Below are 17874 nucleotides of genomic sequence, written 5' to 3'. Positions count from 1 at the left end.
AAGAAAGATTTTTACCATTTTTTAAACACTTAAGTGTCTATTTCAGTCGATTCAATAAGATTATGTAAAATATTTGAACTGTTTAGTCATTGAAGACGCTCTTATTCAAGCTTAAATATGAAAAATCTATCAAATATGCCAAAAAACGTCACTTTTCAGATGGTTTTTGTCTTAAATGTTAGTGACCACATTCGTGTTCAGTCCCAACCTTTATATATGTCATGTATTATTATCAAATACAACATATACTAAGATATTAAGACTGAACACATGTGCGGCCACTTCCATTTTAGACACAATCCCTCAAAAAATTATCACAAATGCAAAAATTGTGAAGATTTCGGTAATTTTGCTTGAATTAATGATGCTAGTACCTACAAAAATATTCTACTTTCAAATTAATAGCTAAAAGTTTACATTTTAAACAAATTTGTAAAAGTTCTATATTTTTGGGCCAGAAAGGGCTCTTATCGAGGCTATTCCTTTATTTAAAAAAGTATTTTGATGTCAACACGTTATGACATTATAGGGCTAAAAACTCTTGACTGTTTTGTTCTTACGTGAACATATTGGATCACCCTATGCAGTTATCAATAGAACTAACAGAAGTTGGAAAGGGTTGACAAATTTTTCATTCTTTGAAATTTCAACGGCTAACTACTGACTCTTACCAAACTCCCTCATGTAGAAGTAAAATGATTGATTTTTAGTTCTGAATAAATTTCATTTTGATACGGACTTTCAGAATTTTTAATATATGTTATTTCTCATTTCAGGAGTCTGTCCATGAGTACTCACGACGAATTATCTATAACCTAGGCTTCATAGTCTCTACGATCACACTGATCATTGCACTATTTATTTTTTTGTACTTCAGGTAAGAAACTTTGGTAATTATTTTTGACGGTTTTGTCGTTACTTTTAAATTATCAATGAATCACAATTTGTATTGTAAATGACAATGCCAGAAGAAATGTACATCCTTCAAATTAATAAAGGCAGCATGGCATCATTACGTAGGTTGTTTGTATATCATTACATATCGTTTTCATAATATCAATATATGTTACAGTAAAATAGCATAATGGATATGTCAAACAGTAAAAACAAGCCGGTACCACTATGATCAAAATTTTATAATTTCTTGGGTATAACACAACATAAGGGTTATGCGATTGCATTCTCTGTCTGTTATATACACAGGTAATAGGAGACAACATCATTAGGGAAGATCCCAAATATCATATTATACTTGAAACATGCAAGGACCAACACATTTGAAAAGGATAGTGTATGAACTAGATACTCATTAAACAACACTAAACAAACATGCAGGAAAACGAGAATACAAATAAATCATTTCTCACCCAATTTTGTCAATGTTACGGAACTATAGACAACTGTCATACAAGTGGGAGGTTTAGCTAGCTATAAAACCAGGTATTATCCAATATTTTCTTCGGAAAATGCCTGTACCAAGTCAGGAATATGACATTTGTTTTAATTCATCCGTTAGGGACGACATCAAAAGTTCAATGTAGGATAAAAAAAACTTAATTCACATAGTTTTTTCACTGACCCCCACCCCCTCTTAACTTAATTTGGGAAAAATTGATTGACCAATATGGATATATGTAAAATCGATTTTGGATAAACAAAACTTGCAACAATTTTAACCCCCCACCCCCAAACTATTTGATTTAAGTTTTTTATCCTACATTGTTCTTTTGATGTCATCCCTTAGTTGATAAAGTCTAAAGTTTGATTTTATCAGTTTTTATTGACTTTCCTGTTTTGAATTTACCTTTGAGCTTGGTATTTTTGTTAACTATTTTTCACAAAGACATCGCACAATTATGTTATCATTATGATTTACATATATGAGGCTTATTTGAAGATATTCTGTTCAAATTATTGCCCCCCCCCCCCCCCTAACCCACACACTCACCCATACCCATACACACACAATACACACAAACTATGTAGGTTGTGAATAAACCAAATATCAAGCTCTAACTCGCTCCTGTGTTCTTTCAAAATGCAATAAATAACAGAATAGTTATAATCACAATTGTCACACAATTTTGTAAATGGATAAAATTGCGAATAACGATTTTCCTGTCTGAGGATTTTAGGGGCACAAACAAAAAAATGGAAGGCGTATAAGTGACCCCTATTTGGTAGATCTATGGAATAACAAGTGAATTAATTACCGATTGCAGGAGTATATAATAATAATGCTTACAGTTATTGAAAACAATGTCCAAAGTACATGTGCTTTATTTATTGAACATGAAAGCATGCTTTGGTATCTATGATTTGTTTATATTCTATGTGAACTTATAAGATATTGCTTCACATGTCGCCTTATATTTAAATTGCTTTAAATGTGTTTAATGTTGTGGTGTGTAACTTTCCTATTTTAGGATCGGGAAAATAGAAAAGAATGTAATCAGTTCATGATAATTAAAGTTAAATTTTATTTCGCAGGAGTTTGCGATGCTTGCGGAATATAATTCATAGCCATCTTATAGCAACGTTTATTCTGCGTAACTTGCTTTGGATCATGATGCAGCATACATTATGGCCAATCGTACAAGCTGATGAAAAGGTAAATTATTTTCCCCCATTTTCTTTTAAACTGAGGATTTGATTAAGATTGTTTGAATTGTACTGCTTACTATGAAATAAAAAAATCGAATATATCTGAAAATGTGTGATCATATAGCGAGTGGATCACTGTCAAACGAAAATCATTGTATAATAGCATTAACTGCATGACTTTAAGTCATTTACAATTTTTTCGATGAAACCTAGTTTATATTTTCCTGTTCAAGGTGCTTGACGTTTATTTTTTTAAACACATAAAACTACCTCTATACAGATTTCAATAATCTGGAATTCATATAACTATTACTTTTGTGTCCGTTAATGCGCTTCTCCCAGGATTGTAGTGTTCTGATAATGAATAGACTGTTAAAAGCACTCAGTTGATTGCCCTAATATATTTTGCAAATAATGAATTATTTATTATATTAAAGTAAATGCCTGAGGAAATTCATATTTTACAAACTTGGAGCATTTGAAAATGTAACAGTTAAAACGACATATAATTGTCAATACAATACAACATCTTTAAAAGATATGAAAACATGCAAATAAAACATTTCCGGACATGGTTATAAGATAAGAAGATGTAGTATGATTGCCAATGAGACAATTATCAAACAGGGTCCAATGAAGATTTAAGCAACTTGCACTGGTAAATGAATTTTAGTCTGAAAAGGTTATTTTGGTCTAAACATCATCTGAAAAGTCTGAACAATACATTATTTAGTCATGTTAAGTCTCTCAGTCAATTGTCAGACTTATCTACTACGGTAAATTTAGTACTGTTCAGACAATTGGTTTGCAAACAATTCATGCAGTACTGTTCTGTAGCTTTGCAGACCACTACTGAGCAGATCTTAATTGACTGCAAGCAAATTGTCCAAACAGTATTGAATTTACTGCAGTGAAAAAGTCTGAAATTATTTAATAGTTAATTGTTCAGTCATTTAAGAGTTGTTCAAATAAAAATGACCGTTTAAGATCAAAATTAGTTTTCTAAACATATGTTATAAATGTCAAAACAAGCAAAGTTACAATGGTTAAGACACAGGTTTTAAACTTACGATTTCTTCTACAATTAAAAAAAGGCATAAAATTAGACAACATATGACATAGTACACTTGACACAGAAATATACGACTATGAACAGAAGAAAAAAATGAAACAACATACATATAGCACTACACGCTCGTGAGATGATGGAGTTTGGTGTCGTTTAAGGAAATTCTTAAAAAATTTATATAAATTACACAAATCACATAGTTGAACTTATTTAATTGCGTACTGCTCTAAATAACATACATTAACAATTGATGTTATATTCCACATAAGAACATTCAAAAAGAAAATTGTTAATGTTTATAACTAAAATCATCATAGATATCAGGATTTAAATTTTGTACGCAAGACGCACGTTTCGACTACAAAAGACTTTTCAGTGACGATAAATTAGAACCTCAGATCGTTGAAGATTTTCGAGGGTTGATTTCTCTGTAATAAGTAAAAACGACAAATTAAACGGGTTTTTATATGAGCTGTAAAGATACGCCACCATTCCCACCATATTGTTTGCTATATGACAACGACGGTACATGAAGGTGAACTAACGCAGATTTTTGGCTCATATGAAGAAAATGCCTCGAAAACTAAACACACCGTTAACATACTTATTTCGATATGTTAATGATTTTATAAGACTAAAATTTATTTTTGTTTTGACAAAAATAACACTTGTATATCAAATTCGAGGGACGCGAGTTGTCTAAGTAGTTCATCTACTGTTTCACTAGCCTGTAAAACTGAGGATTTAAGATCGAACCGCGCACGTGGTAGGATTGTCAGTTTCTTACTGAAAGTCGGGTTTTTTCCTTACACTCCGGTTTCCATCACAAATAAACTTACCGCCACGATATAGTCAAGTGCTGAAAGTGGCGTTAAACAACAATAAATAGATTAACTATATCAAATCCATAACGAGAGGACAGTAGAATTTTCCTTAGTATTTCATCTTGTCAAAATGAGTATGGATGAACTACTTGCCAATGGACTAAAGCAAACAATAATCAATTAAGAGCGCATATGTGAAATTTCTGACTACACTGACATAATGAGTATGGATGAACTACTTGCCAATGGACTAAAGCAAACAATAATCAATTAAGAGCGAATATGTGAAATTTCTGACTACACTGACATAATGAATATATGCAACAAATGTTAGAATGTTAATAACAACCATTACCATGTTTTTACTCTTTTTTAGTGGGCATGTAAACTAGAGGTAGCATTGTTTAACTATGCTCAAATGACAAATTTTTTCTGGATGTTAGTAGAAGGACTATACTTACATATTATTATTGTCTGGACCTACTCTGCGGATAAGATTAGAAAGTGGTATTTCATCATTATAGGATGGTGTAAGTAAGCTTTAAAAAAAATAATTTATTGTATCATTATCATAGTTGTCACACCATATATACATTACTTCCTCGTTAACAAGATAGTACCATTAACGTCTATTAAAGCAGAGTCGTGTATGAATTGTAAAACGTCTATCTGTGATTATGATTATAAAGACTCTCATGTACAATAATTAAGTATACATCAGTCAATGGTTATTTCGAAACTTCTGAGGAAGCAAATGTATGATGCAAGATAAACAATTAAAATGTTCCCATTATGTAATGATTACTATTGATATCAGTGATCGGGAAGTATTACAATATGTATTAATAGTTACAATGTGATGCAAGATATGTAATTTATTTCTAATTAATCTCAGATAAAAGACAATTTAACTTAAGAATCTTCAATGAATCATTACACAATTAAGGTGCTTAATGATAAGTAAGAAGACTTCTAACAGTCAGTTTGTTGAGCACTGTTGTTTATCTTGTAACAAAATAGATATCATGATATCAATGATTGTTAAGTACTGGTTATCTTATTAATATCAGACAAATATCCAACTTAATAAGTGAAGACAGTCGGATTTTTAACTATAATAAATAGAAGCATTTTCCTTGTAACTTAATAGCAACAATAATCATATAATAACACAACCGCCACGAACTTTGGACAAACATGATGCGTTTGTCTGTATTGACATAAAAAAAGAAGGGGTTAATACGGATAAAACAATTTACAATTGGCACTTACTCAAAGCAATTTGTTTTCTTTATTAGTGTTAGCCAGTTTTTTAAATAAGACTATATTTTATGATTAGTCGTATCTTTGTGCACTTAAAACATTTGTAACGCCTGGTTTTCTGCAGTCCAATACGCATCAAATTCTTTTAGAATATTTAAATTGTAAAAACAAATGCTTTTAAGACCTACATACTGAAAATCAAATGATTTCATGATTGATCTTACCTATTATCTTAATAATAAGAGCGGAACGTAAAGTCGTTTTTGTTGTAACTAAATATAAAAATTAATTGATATTGTAAATAAGAAATTGTGAACATGTGTATGATATATTTGTTTGAGAAAACAAAAGTTTGTCATATATTCCTTGCCCCTGACTTTTAAATAAGTGATAAAACTCTAGAAACGTTTTCATTTACTAACATAAACATATTGACCCCATTTCATTTTTCTTGTATGAAACAAAGGGGTACAAAATACATTTCTCTATTAAAAATTGCACTCCGTCAACATCTTTGTAGTAGTTTACCTATATATCTGTGATTAAGCTTTTAATATTAAGTATATATCAAGTATCCATCCCATTTTTTCACATACATAGAAAAATACGAATATAATGCTACTGACTGTCAGCAGATCAGTTCATTTAACCTGATCAATATTGTATTTAAATATTTTTCAACTTAGAGGGATTTGTTTTAATTTCAGGCGTTCCGGCCGTTATAATTGCTATTTGGGTGATTTTGCGGACACAAGTTAGAGCAGATGAAACTAGTGATGTAGCAGCGTAAGTTTATACTTTATGTGATGAAATCTTCATCAACCCATTGATACCTCAGTTTTATACCAAAATACTTTCTCTGCTAGAATATCTGTATAAACCTTAAAATTAAATGAGACTTCTATGGAATATATATCCAATAATATCCATAAATTATTAAACACTAATCAGAGAATATCTGATAAATATTATTCAATAAAGTTATTCTTGGATTTAATATAAAGTTATTATACATGTACAGCATGAAATAATTGTGTATGTTCAAAGCATGTTGTTTTATGGAAGAACTGGAAACATATTGTTTTAAATCATACTGTTATAGTTAACCAATTAGTTATGGATTAAAGTCTGTAAATCAAATGAATGACGAAGTACCAATATCAAATGGCTTTGCTGTATGATCTACAATTAATGCTTTGGTTACTAAAGAAAGTTAACATGATTGTTTGTATACCCCACCTACGATAGTAGAGAGGCATTATGTTTTTCGGTCTGTGCGTCCGTTCGTTCGTTCTTTCGTTCGTTCGTCTGTCCCGCTTCAGGTTAAAGTTTTTGTTCAAGGTAGTTTTTGATGAAGTTGAAGTCTAATCAACTTGAAACTTAGTACACATGTTCCCGATGATATGATCTTTCTAATTTTCATGCCAAATTAGAGTTTTGACCCCAATTGCACGGTCCACTGAACATAGAAAATGATAGTGCGAGTGGGGCATCCGTGTACTATGGACACATTCTTGTTATTGTTTAGATTGATAAGCTATTTTTGTCAAGTTAACTAGCCAACAGCCTTCCAGTCTCTATTTTAATATATTATTTATATTTTATTTAGGTGTTTCATGCCAAAGTCTAAAAACTATGCAGAGTCAGAAGCTGATAAGCTGGATTACATTTACATCGCACCTATTTTGTTTGTATTAGCAGTAAGCATCACTATCATACGAAAATTAAGCTAGATCCTTTATTTTTCTAAATTCAAAATGCAGATATAAAGATGAATAAACGATTTAGCGTATACTTTTTTGATTACTTTTATTTTTTAAATCAGAATTTGTCAACTCAGGGTCATCTATTCGCAGCGCTTTTGTGAGTTAACATTACACATGTACACATTTATTTGATGTTTAATACGATTGGGAAAAATGATAATTTCTTTTTAAAAGATATAAATCTGAAATTTTCTTCGATATGATACCGTGCTGTAGAGCTATGCCGTTGTGTCTTGATTTAACGGTTCAAATCAAATTCTAATTTAAACACCTTATTTCAATTCATTATTTGAAAAAAAAACGAAAACAAAGGATATATTGATTCCCGTGCACGACGTGTGTTGCTTAAATAGCCATCATCGCATACACTCGATGCCAAAGTATGGAAAGCAAATAAAAAACCAAAACGTTTTAAGAGGATAAACTCATTGAGTTTTCTTGTCCCCTTTAATCAATGTTTATGATAGCGGGAAAACATGAACATAAGCTTATTGTAAGAGCCGGAAATATAATGTATGCTTTTCCTGGTTGTTTTAGTTCTTAGTTTCGAATTCTGTGTAATAAACATTAAAAAGTATGGAACTCCTCAAAATCGTCTGAGATCAGACCACATACACTCATCTACCACGGATTACCACCCTTTTATAACGGCCTTACGTGGAAGGAAAATTTTCGGCATTTTTTTATAAAAATAATTTTCATTTTATTTATGATTTGGAATAATTATAAGATTTGTAAATTATTATCTTGTTTTACAGAAAAACTCAGTACTCATTCAAACTTTGGAGATTGGTTAATTAAATCATTTCACGTGTGTCAGAAATTTTACATATTTATAATAAACATAATATTTTTGCTACACTTATACAAAATGATTGTATGGAAACAAATATGTATTTAAACAAGTGATCTTCACAAACAACTATAAGCCGAGGCTATTATCTATTCTCAGTAATCAAGTGCAATTACCTTAGATAAACATTTTTTTTAAATTCAATTTCAATATTCCTCCATTGCAATATTGTACCATTATTTTAGTACTAAGATATAAAAAAGAAAGTCAATAACATCTCGAAACATAAAATACAATTGGACTATTGAAAAAATGGGATGTATATATTTTAAATGTTTTGATCAATGTTAACCTGGTAGATGTACCGATGTGAGTAATCAAATGACAATTTCTACTTATGTATTGTATTAAATCAATTAAATCTTACCCTTTTCATACTTTACTTGTCTATCATTTGTAGTGCATATGCTTCTACTGACAATGATAAGTTTTCTTATCGAACGGTAATCTTAAAGTAATTGTATATTATTTTAATTGTCAGGAGAAAGTGACCACTTGCGTTTGAAGTGTCAATTCATACTGAGTGTTCACATTAACTCAAGTCCTCTTTAAGAAAGTAACGCATTGATACAATAACTCATTTATTACAGGTGAATATAATTTTTCTGGGCAGCATAATATGGATATTAGTGACAAAGTTACGGTCATCCCACAGTCTCGAAACAAAACAGCTGAGGTAACGTTCAATGCACATATTTTTTTCAAATTAAAATATTTAATTTATTCAGATTATATGTATTACATGTCATTCATAAATGAAAATACCCGCGAAATCGCGAGCATTTAAAGTGGATTATTATGTTGATTTTTCAAACAGCACTATATCCACTTAGCACATGTAGTAATGACTTATCTTGAAAGGAGTTTGTGGTCTATTTTGGTTAAACTTAATTGCTTTATTAGATTTGGAATGTACCTAATTTCGTTTATCTAAAGCCAATTCATTTTATTTTTCAAAAATTCATTAAAGAACGCTTTAGTGCTTTTTTGCTTTAGATATGTTGTTGGATTTTAGCCATATCTGTACTGATTCAGGAATATAATTGCGTATATGCGAGGCCGTATAAAAGATTTAAAATACGGACTCCGGTTTCTATATATTTGGCAAAAGTTATAAGAACTAAATAAAAAAACCGAGTCGGGAACTTAATACACATGTAGAACGCAGATATTGTAACAAACGAATGGCATATACAACATTATTTCATGGTATTTGGTAGCTTGAGAAGGAGTTGCTGTTCATCATAAATCAGTCTTTGCATTAATGTATGCATCCAATTTTGAATTAATGTCCTAATCATTTTTAAAATAATTGTTCTATTTTTTTACACAAAGGTAGAACGGAAAAGACATGTGTGGTCAATTATGCTAAGTTAATTTTTTTTCTTTTCTTTTCTCTGTATTTCAAATATCTGTATAAAAACATATAAAAAATAGAAAATGTTTCATATGACCATATCAATTCACTGTACAATATTTTTTGTTGGGTTAACTATGACTTCTACGAGAAAACACCGTGCCATGTGAATGATAAACTCATCATAGAATCTTAATTATTATGTTTTATTTATTAAACTAATAATGTCAAATGATAAGGTACATGTATTAATAACTAATTTTAAAAGAAGTAAATGAAATTTTTTGTCAGGCTCAGTTGCCTTATTGCTAGTCGTAGATCAATTTTATTTTCATTTAAGAAGTTTTTGAAATTCTTTGTTTGTTATTGGACTTATCTTGTTCATTAAGGGCCGCCATGATGTGCTGTTTTTGGATATGGTATTGATTTAAACAGGAAATAGGAAGTTTAAAATAAATCCAAATCGGATGAGGCAAAGTTATTCGGAAATCGTGTTCTTTTCACAACTATTTCCAAGATAATTCGAACTTAATACAGTTTTCCCATAAAAGCAAACTTAATAAATAACAATAACTCATCAAAGATACCAGGCTTTTAACTTGGCTTATCACATCAGACTAAAAAGACAAGTTTTCTGAAAGTGGAGAGAATCGCAAATAGAAACAATAGCAACGATAAACAAGAAAAAGTAATCCATGTCTTCTAAGTTTCCACCTATCTTTTTGGAATAGTTTCGATGTCATTCGAGTACATTGAAGATCAAAGGAATAAAACTTAACGATCGAAGATCTTTCCCGAGACCATCTACGATAGCGTTTAGGCAACCGAATAATCTGAGGAACATTTACAGGTTGACGTGTCTTAACCAAGTTTCGCTTCTTTAGAGTGCCACTCGTTTGTTGAGAAATGCTGTAAATGTTACACACAGTTGCTTTAATCAGCAATATTCATCAATAATACCACATAGTCCTTGCAACTTCCCCTTTTTGAATTTGCCTTGGACTTCGGTATTTTTGTTAAAAAAAATTTCCAATATATTTGTGAGCCAAACCAGTCATTCCACATACGCCTCAATGGACACAGAAGCGATGTTACGAAAAAGCCATATCTCCCAGTTAGCCAACACTTGAGACAAAGATTGAAAACAACACATTAAATAATTCTATGCGTCCGAAGCGCTTTTCTGGATTTACCTTCATCAGGAACGCTCAAAGCCAAACATTTGAAATCCGAAGATGTATAAGTACCGAAACCGTTGAAGAGCTATATGACAAAAATACCTAAAATAGATAGCCAAATCCATCTAAAGTCAAATTTGCCTTGAGACAATCAATCCACGCTAAAGTTCTTGTGATTAAACATAAAGGGACGATGGAAAAATATTTTGGAAAATATAACTCAAAGTTCTGCACCTAGATTGCATAACCAGAAACGTCATGAATTTATCGAAACAATGTTAGAAATGTATATTTGCACTTGATATATCAGTCCCTCGGTGGATTTGTACTCAAGCTGTTTTAAAATATATTTTGCTTTATATAATATTCATATACATTTACGAACAAAATGTTTTTGACAAAATGTGAGTCATGAATGATTTTTATATATTTATTACCAAAAACTGTGCTTTCAAACAAAAAGCCTATTTCAACATAGAAATACAACATACTACTAGATGTATTTGTTTTTTCTGTCGTTCGATTGCTGTCTAAATATTTCCAATATATCCTTTTATGTATACAAACAAAACGAAAGCAAATCAATACGAAGTCAGTTATCAATAACCATGAGTTGATAAGGGTAAATAACTTCTGAAGTATTTTGTTTTGTCCGGAAATGGATGTCCGGCATATATAACTAATTTGGCTTCAATTATGGATAAATTGATGGTATATTGTTAAAAGTTATTAATCAATCAATCAAATTGATACCTAATTAATATATAACTTAACCGTATAATAATTTGATTTTAACAGGAAAGCAGTTAAAGCAACAATAACACTGTTTCCATTGCTGGGTATCACATATGTTATATTTATCTGGCCACCAAGTGATAACCATATTTTTGTAGAAGTACATCAATATATCAATGCATTTTTACAGTCGTTTCAGGTATGTTATAGAATATAATTATGTAAAATTTTGAAAACTGTTAGATATTTGTTTGATTCTTATATTCACAATAATTATTTGTCAGTCTCACTAATGAGAAATACATTTTATAAATGCCCATATGACTCGTCCAGTTACTTCGACGTTTCCTACAATGAGTAAATATTCAATTTAATAAAAAAGATATGTTCAAATCAGACTGTATTTAGTTTTTATGTACAACATGATTATATAAAACATGAATGAGTAAAAAGGTTTACTTGTGTACGTTATTTAATTCAACGCCATTTTATCCCAGGTTAGAGTTGTCTTTTTGAGATTGTTCCTACATCTTTTTTATTAATATTGTGTCTTTATTGAGTCATAGATCAAACTTATTCGTTCAGTGTATGTTTACTTGTTTTTGTTTATATGTCCTTTTGATCGAGTTAAGCCATTTCAATTGATATTTTATGTGTGTCTTTTTATGTTGTAATGTTACACTACTGTTTCAGGTTAGGGTGAAGGTTGGCGCCTGTTAAAACGTTTAAACCCGCTGCATTTGTATGCATCTGCCCTAATTTAGGAGCCTGTTGTTCAGTGGTTGTCGTTTGTTGGTGTGGTTCATAAGTGGTTCTCGTTTCTCGTTTTTTATATAGATTAGACCGTTGGTTTTCCTGTTTGAATTGTTTTATACTAGTCATTTTGGGCTCTTTACAGCTTGTTGTTCTGTGTGAGCCAAGGCTCCGTGTTGAAGGCCGTACTTGACATATAATTGTTTATTTTTTATACAATGTGACTTGGATGGAGAGTTGTCTCATTGGCACTCAAACCACATCTTCTTATTTATATTGTTTCGTTTAAAATGCTTTATATGCGCTGGCCATGGAAATGTGTAAATTCAAAGGTGTAGTAATGTTTATGTAACATATAGGCGGAAAGATTGTTACTTGAGACATTATCAATATTAGTGTTGACAAAAACCATTGATTAAAGGTTTTTTTATTCACTTTTATCAAGTTGGAAGTTGCATTTGATAGTGTTGCATCGAAACCGATATATTCAAGTTTCACAAAAGACATTAAATCGTCTTGTAATTTTCATCAGTTATTCAACTAGTAATCTTTCTGTCAGGTCTTTGTCCAGAACCAATCTAAATGAGATTTATCCTGACATATTCAAAATGAAGACGACAAGATAGTGTCTGGTAGATTATAAAAATATCCCGAAGGCGATAAAAGTCTACCATTTAATTAGAGTGTCTTAACGTTGATAGCATATAAATTTTCAAAATCGAATCTGTGTTGCAGTAATGATGCCACTTAGGTATATATTCTTCGAAAATGATGCCTTTACAGTTGGACATAAAATAAAACGGGAATTGAAAACTAGTCATTGTTTACAATTCATAGTAAAAGGCATGAAATTGTATCACCTTAAATAGCTTTGTAATTGGTGAACCGTACACTCATGATTCTTTCCGGTGCCTAACTTCAAACGCGACATCACATCAAGGGAATACTCGCAAAGGCCATCTAGATCTCATCCCAAATATCAACCAAAGTACTATAACGTAAAGTAATTAGGTCTTCAATTTTTCCTATAATCAATATTTCACTTTCACATCATATCGTTTTTTCTAGATTTTTGTTTTGCTCATTTAAATGTTTTACCCATCCCTCGTTTACTAAGTTTAAAAAAAGCTTAAGATAAACATCTTTAATACCGACACTTCGTTTGGTTATGTATAATTGAGTCCACATTGAATGCATATACGAACTGCTGCCATAAAAAAAGGTAAAAAGATACAAAAGGGCCATAAAAAATCGAAGATTGATTAACAACGCCATGACTAAGTGACTTAGACAAACAACGACCACAGTTCCTAAAATACTACACTGAAAACAGAAAATTTGGCAACAAAAACACCAAAATTGACAGCATACGATAAGGAATTAATCATAACCTTATTCAATGTATCGTAAAAGCACCTGCTTAGACCTCTATGTGAACACGTGTCAAATTGAAATTATTTTGTTCTTGCAAGTCAATTCAAAATCTAATTTTTTGTTCAACGGCGAAAACAATACCACCAGCTATTATCTGCATGGATAATGTTGTAGAAAAATTAAACAAAGATGTCTTTTTCGCCAACTCTTAATCATTGTACGTGCATAGCCAAGAATAATGATTGTTTGACTGCTAGCTTTAACTGTAAAAATTAATAAGAATGAAAACAAGGATTTCGGAAAGTGTAAGATACAATCTACCATGTGAACTAATTTCAATTTATATTAAAATAGTTATGCACAAAAACAATCTACCATGTGAACTAATTTCAATTTATATTAAAATAGTTATGCACATTATAAATATAAGGGTACCCAAGAATGAATGTTTATGGATTTGTCTGATGTGGATGAACGAGGTTCTTAATCATGGTACGTTAATGATTAGAACATTTCCCAAATACCAAATGTACTTCGGGTTTTAAAAAAAAATAGTTAATTATCTCATATTTTCAAGAAAAAAATACAAGTTGTTTTTAACATAACGAAAGAGAATATATAAGGAAACTGTATTAGTGCTAGAACTATAATGTTTTTGTTTCAAATACACTTTTTTGCCAAATGTATTAATAATAATCAAAAATACTTCCCTCCTTTTGGAACTTCGGATGTAAATGTTCTAAAATGCTTGCTGTTGAAAAGAACAACCAAGTTTATAAGCAATTTTAGAAGTTCGAAGATTTCTTGTACTGTTTTCAAAATCGTGTATTCTAAAGTAGAAATGATCAGAAATCTTTTTTGAAATTCTATGGAAATTGTTTTTGTTTTATTACATGATCTTTAAAAATATTTTTCTAGCTTTCTAGTTTATCTGCAGAATAAGAAAGATAATAATCACATAAAAAGAACAATTCTATTTGTTGTAGGGTTTCTTTGTGGCTTTGTTTTACTGCTTCTTAAATGGAGAGGTAAGTTACCTATAAATAGCCTTTAATCAAAACATAATAGTGTTTAACTTGATTTGATGCTTAATGATTCATTTGTGATATATTCGTCTAATAAATGTTTTTTTCATTCAAGTTAGATTATAAAATAATCAATTATGAAATCTACGTTTCAGTGCTCTGAAGTATTATTATCGTTATCATTATTTCTTGATTAGCTATTCAAGTAAAAAATTATTCATGTATAATTCCTATGAAGCAACAAATGCAAGTAAGATGGTTCTAACGGATGAACAAATAGAATGTATAATAACAACCTACAATGCTTTTTTCTTGCTTTGAATATATCTTTAATCTGTATGATACGGAAACACCCTTTATTAAAATCGCCACAATGACACCGGATCATTTGCAAAATTTGCATGAAAGTTAAATTTTACACAAAAGCGAACAGCTTTAACTGCATCTTTCTAATTATACACATGTTTCACCTCATGATTTATCGATCACTTCAGCACGTGTTACAATAATGTTAACGAAGCTAAAACCTTATATTGATCAATGCCTTGACACTCCTTTACAAATATTTGTTTCCTTCTTTCTGAATGCAGCAGTTATTATCACTCACAGAATTAGCTCACCAGTGTATTCGGAGACCTTAATAATGATTGTTTTTCGTAGGTGCAGACTGTTATAAAGAAGAAAATAACAAATTGGGTGGAATCAAGAGCAAATTATTCTTTAATTACTAGGTATCTAGAACTGTAGCTGTGGATTGGATTTGTTGCTTGTATGCAGTCTGCACTAAACGTCAAACATTTGGAAAATGTTGTCTTTGTGATTTGATTATTTGCAGAAAAAACCGCATGTTTAGAGGGCTTTTCGTCCTGGCACCAATTTTTATTTTCATCTCGAAATTCATGCTTACTTTACAGATTTGAATGAACTATCTTAATTCAAAGTTTCCCAAACCACATTTAACTATTTTTCAATTTGATATAAATTACCATCATATTTTCATTTGAGAGAAATCAAGAGTGCAAAAAGTCTACAAAAGTTGGTGCTTGTCAGTCTGACTTTAACTAAGTCAGTATACCTTTTCAACTAACACAATCTCTTTTCTAACTGTATATAATCAAATAGCTGAGGGCATGGTATGATATGACAAACTTACTAATCGCATGCTGAACGTTGTTTGTTGATGGTGTCTTATGATGGTTTCAGAGTATGCTTCATGTTTTCATCAATGCATATTCTTATTTAAAAAATTAGAAACGTTGTCATTGATCAATTTACTGCTGTCTTTTACACCTTTGTTTATGAAAGTTTACAAAGGTAAAGGTGATAAAATGTGAAAAAATTGACATTCAAATAAACATATCTTAACGACTCTTTTTATGCCATTATTTTTTTTTGATAGATTGGCCTTTCCGTATTTCAAACTCAGTTTTATGGTAATATCTTTGCGCTCTTTTATAAAGTTTTAGTAGGTTTTACGGTTTCTATGTTTAAAAGAAAAATACTCCGAAAAAAAACCACTACGAAATACATAGAATATCGTTCGAAATTTATGAATTGACTCCTTTTGACAATGTGTCGATGCATAGCTCTTAAAATTTACGAATTATAAGAGACTCATTTTGGTATAGTTATTAATTATTTATTTAAATTCAGGTTTTGATAATTTTTTTCTTTGTTTCCAAATGATAATCCCTGAATCAGTTTGTCCAGTTAACCGAGTTTTAAATTTGGCATTGAGCGTAGAGTTTTTATATTTTGGGATTGAATTATTTTAAATTGATTAATTTCCACTAAATGAGATCTTTAATAAATATGGATCGTAACAAATGTTGAATTATCCTTACAGTTTTCTATCTTTAAAGGGCTAATAGTATCGACGATAGCACTTTAAAGAACTTAAATTGATGAGCTGTTCTCTTTTTATGTTACTTTTTTCAACTAGTCATAATGCAGATGACATTAGTTTTTAGTACTTATTGTGAGAAAACAAAAACAAAGGAGCAACTCCTAGTTTTAAATAACATATCAGACAGTCATAACTTTCATTATTATATAAGATGCATGGAAACACACTTGAAGTTATAATCAAATCAATTTTAGATGTATCGTATAACAATTTGACATTGTATTGCATAATTATGGTCAATTATTTACGGATTCGAATCATCGGTACGACAATTATCTCCGTGTTAAAATAATTAATGTTGTTTTACGTGTTAAAGATTTGAAAATTACAAACATTATATAGTGTTTCCATGCACAGATTATGTTTCTTGTCAACGTAACTTAGTTTCAACTGACAGAATTTTCACAATTAAACACAAAATTTAACATTATGGAGATAGACCTCAAAATGAAAGTTGATGTTTTATTTAAGCCACCTTTTGATTATGTCTTAAAGACAGGCACAAAATGATAAACATTAAGCTTCATTTGAAATAGTGTTGAAAAACGTTTTCTTTATTAATAATGACTTTTTTTCAGGTTAAGACGGTCCTGAAGAAAAAGCTAAAGATTTTCCAAGACACTAGGGCTTTAAGCACAAGATACACAAAGACATCGATGGTTCAGGATATGAGTGTCGTTGGTAGAGACAGCATAGCACCAACAAATGGTAAACTCACTTCCGGTAGGAATGGATTTCGTTTTATGTCGAATTCACAACGATTCAATGATGATGAACTGGCAGAAAGTGAAAATATGTTGTGAAAACGGAGAAATAAAATGTCAGTTTAGTACGTCCACAACTTAGTCAATAATAGAAGGGCAAGTTCTGGGCCATTGTTATTTTCATTCGTTGCTGGATGGTCGAATAATCATAATCTTGCGTCCTAAACATAAATGTTTCACCCTTTATTTGGAACTGATTATAACTTGTAGACTCAAGAAACTATAATATACTATACGTGAGTAAAAACATGGGAATCCTTCAACTGAATTAACATCATATTGTTTTATCAGTGTTCTGGAATAATTTATTGATATTTATACATTCAGGATGATCGACGTTGACTTCTCTATCATTCTATCGTTGTCTTTGTGTCGACATGCAATGATCACGGATAAAACAAAC

At 30.6% G+C, this 17874-nt stretch overlaps 1 protein-coding gene across 4 annotated transcripts in view; it reads left to right on the top strand.

Annotated features, from left to right (window-relative positions):
• LOC127730444 (corticotropin-releasing factor receptor 2-like) overlaps positions 1-17874 on the top strand; it is a 147657-nt gene extending 129783 nt beyond the window's left edge. For 3 of the 4 annotated variants that reach the window (XM_052238870.1, XM_052238869.1, XM_052238867.1), the window contains 9 exons: positions 777-877; positions 2491-2611; positions 4874-5027; positions 6468-6546; positions 7370-7460; positions 8970-9055; positions 11713-11848; positions 14763-14804; positions 17286-17874. In XM_052238870.1, the coding sequence (XP_052094830.1) occupies positions 777-877; positions 2491-2611; positions 4874-5027; positions 6468-6546; positions 7370-7460; positions 8970-9055; positions 11713-11848; positions 14763-14804; positions 17286-17510 (1035 nt within the window). In that variant the 3' untranslated portion in view covers positions 17511-17874. Of the gene's footprint in view, positions 1-776; positions 878-2490; positions 2612-4873; positions 5028-6467; positions 6547-7369; positions 7461-8969; positions 9056-11712; positions 11849-14762; positions 14805-15461; positions 15533-17285 lie in introns of all 4 variants that reach the window. The other variant, XM_052238868.1, reaches the window with a different exon arrangement.

This window comes from Mytilus californianus, unplaced genomic scaffold (genome assembly GCF_021869535.1).
Source record: "Mytilus californianus isolate M0D057914Y unplaced genomic scaffold, xbMytCali1.0.p SCAF_2, whole genome shotgun sequence".
In the NCBI taxonomy this organism is placed as follows: domain Eukaryota; kingdom Metazoa; phylum Mollusca; class Bivalvia; order Mytilida; family Mytilidae; genus Mytilus; species Mytilus californianus.
This window is presented reverse-complemented; position numbering and strand designations above follow the sequence as displayed.